The sequence below is a fragment of the Oratosquilla oratoria genome, chromosome 42 (assembly GCF_046742065.1).
Source record: "Oratosquilla oratoria isolate Oo_2021 chromosome 42, ASM4674206v1, whole genome shotgun sequence".
NCBI lineage: Eukaryota > Metazoa > Arthropoda > Malacostraca > Stomatopoda > Squillidae > Oratosquilla > Oratosquilla oratoria.
Genome location: NC_134818.1, coordinates 25,235,092 through 25,236,399, shown reverse-complemented (window position 1 = coordinate 25,236,399; position 1,308 = coordinate 25,235,092). Strand labels below are relative to the sequence as shown.

The following is a 1,308-nucleotide window of genomic DNA, read 5'->3' as shown; positions in this document are numbered from 1 at the left end:
AGTCCATAATGTGCAATATCTTCTCTATACGAATAGTTAAATTAGTGATGTGTTTACATTATATATTTTGGTTTATTTGTTTACCTATTTATTATATTTTTTCTTCTTAATCGGGACTCTTTAAGAGCCACATATTTTTCTGTTGACATACAGATGGGTTACCAAGGAAAAACATACCAGTAGACCTTTCGGTCCATGAAAAGGTTGTACCAAAAAGTAAATAGATAAACAAATAAATGGATAGATAAGTAAATAGATAGATAAATAAATAGATAGATAAATGAATAAATAAGTAAATAGATAAGAGATAAATAATTAAATTAATAAATCAAGAAAGAGAGAAAGAAGAAAAGGAAGAAAGAAAATTGAATATCAAATAAGCACATAGATAAACATCCAGATAGGCAAAACGACCAAAACAAACTAATTAATCAACATAGATTACATCATTTCTACTCGGCGTGATCCTCCCCCTTTCCATTATAATCTTGTGATCAGCTGCACTTTCCCTTCCTCAGGTGACGACCATCCACCGACGTCATACTTGGCTCGCTGCTCCTACTTTTTCGACCATGAGGCCCTCCCTCCTTCGCCCGAAGTCCCCGAGTACTTCCACATGCTGCGTCACACCAAGCGTTCTGTCAAAGTGGTGGAGCCTCTGGTCCACACAAAGTCCATCCACGACGTCTCCCAAGCCCTCAGTCTTCACGCCCACTTCGCGCTCTCCAACATCAGGGGACCTACCGACCATCACCAGGACCTCCAACACTTCGACCCCGAGAGCGAAGGCTTTCTGGGCCACTACCGAAGTGCCTGCCAGGGCGAGGACCAGACCTTGTGCCAAAGGGAGTATTTGCCTCACCTGGTGGAGGATTTAACCATGTGGAGGAAAGAGGGGGAGATTGTTGACAATACGAAAAGGGTTTTAAGGGAACTCGGATTAGAACCGTGAGAGGTGGATGGCTTGTTGTCTGTCGGGCTTGGGGTGCTCACCCAAAGTCCATGGAATACAGCCGTCCCCGCACCCCCGCCCATATATATATATATATATATATATATCTATATATCTATATATATGTGTGTGTGTGTGTGTGTGTGTGTGTGTGTGTGTGTGTGTGTGTGTGTGTGTGTGTGTGTGTGTGTGTGTGTGTGTGTGTGTGTGTGTGTGTGTGTGTGTGTGTGTGTGTGTGTGTGTGTGTGTGTGTGTGTGTGTGTGTGTGTGTGTGTGTGTGTGTGTGTGTGTGTGTGTGTGTGTGTGAGTGTGTATTATCCTTTCCCCCTTATAGGGAGGTGGCCTAGCCAAAGTAT

The 1,308-nt window shown here is 43.0% G+C and overlaps 1 protein-coding gene across 1 annotated transcript in view; it reads left to right on the top strand.

The window, feature by feature from the left end:
• The window catches only part of LOC143021477 (uncharacterized), a 56,523-nt gene extending 55,472 nt beyond the window's left edge, over window positions 1-1,051 (top strand). Inside the window, exon 8 of the mRNA XM_076179014.1 lies at window positions 519-1,051. Coding sequence (XP_076035129.1) covers window positions 519-952 — 434 coding nt within the window. The 3' untranslated portion in view covers window positions 953-1,051. The remainder of the gene's footprint in view (window positions 1-518) is intronic.
• The last annotated feature ends 257 nt before the right edge of the window (window positions 1,052-1,308 follow it).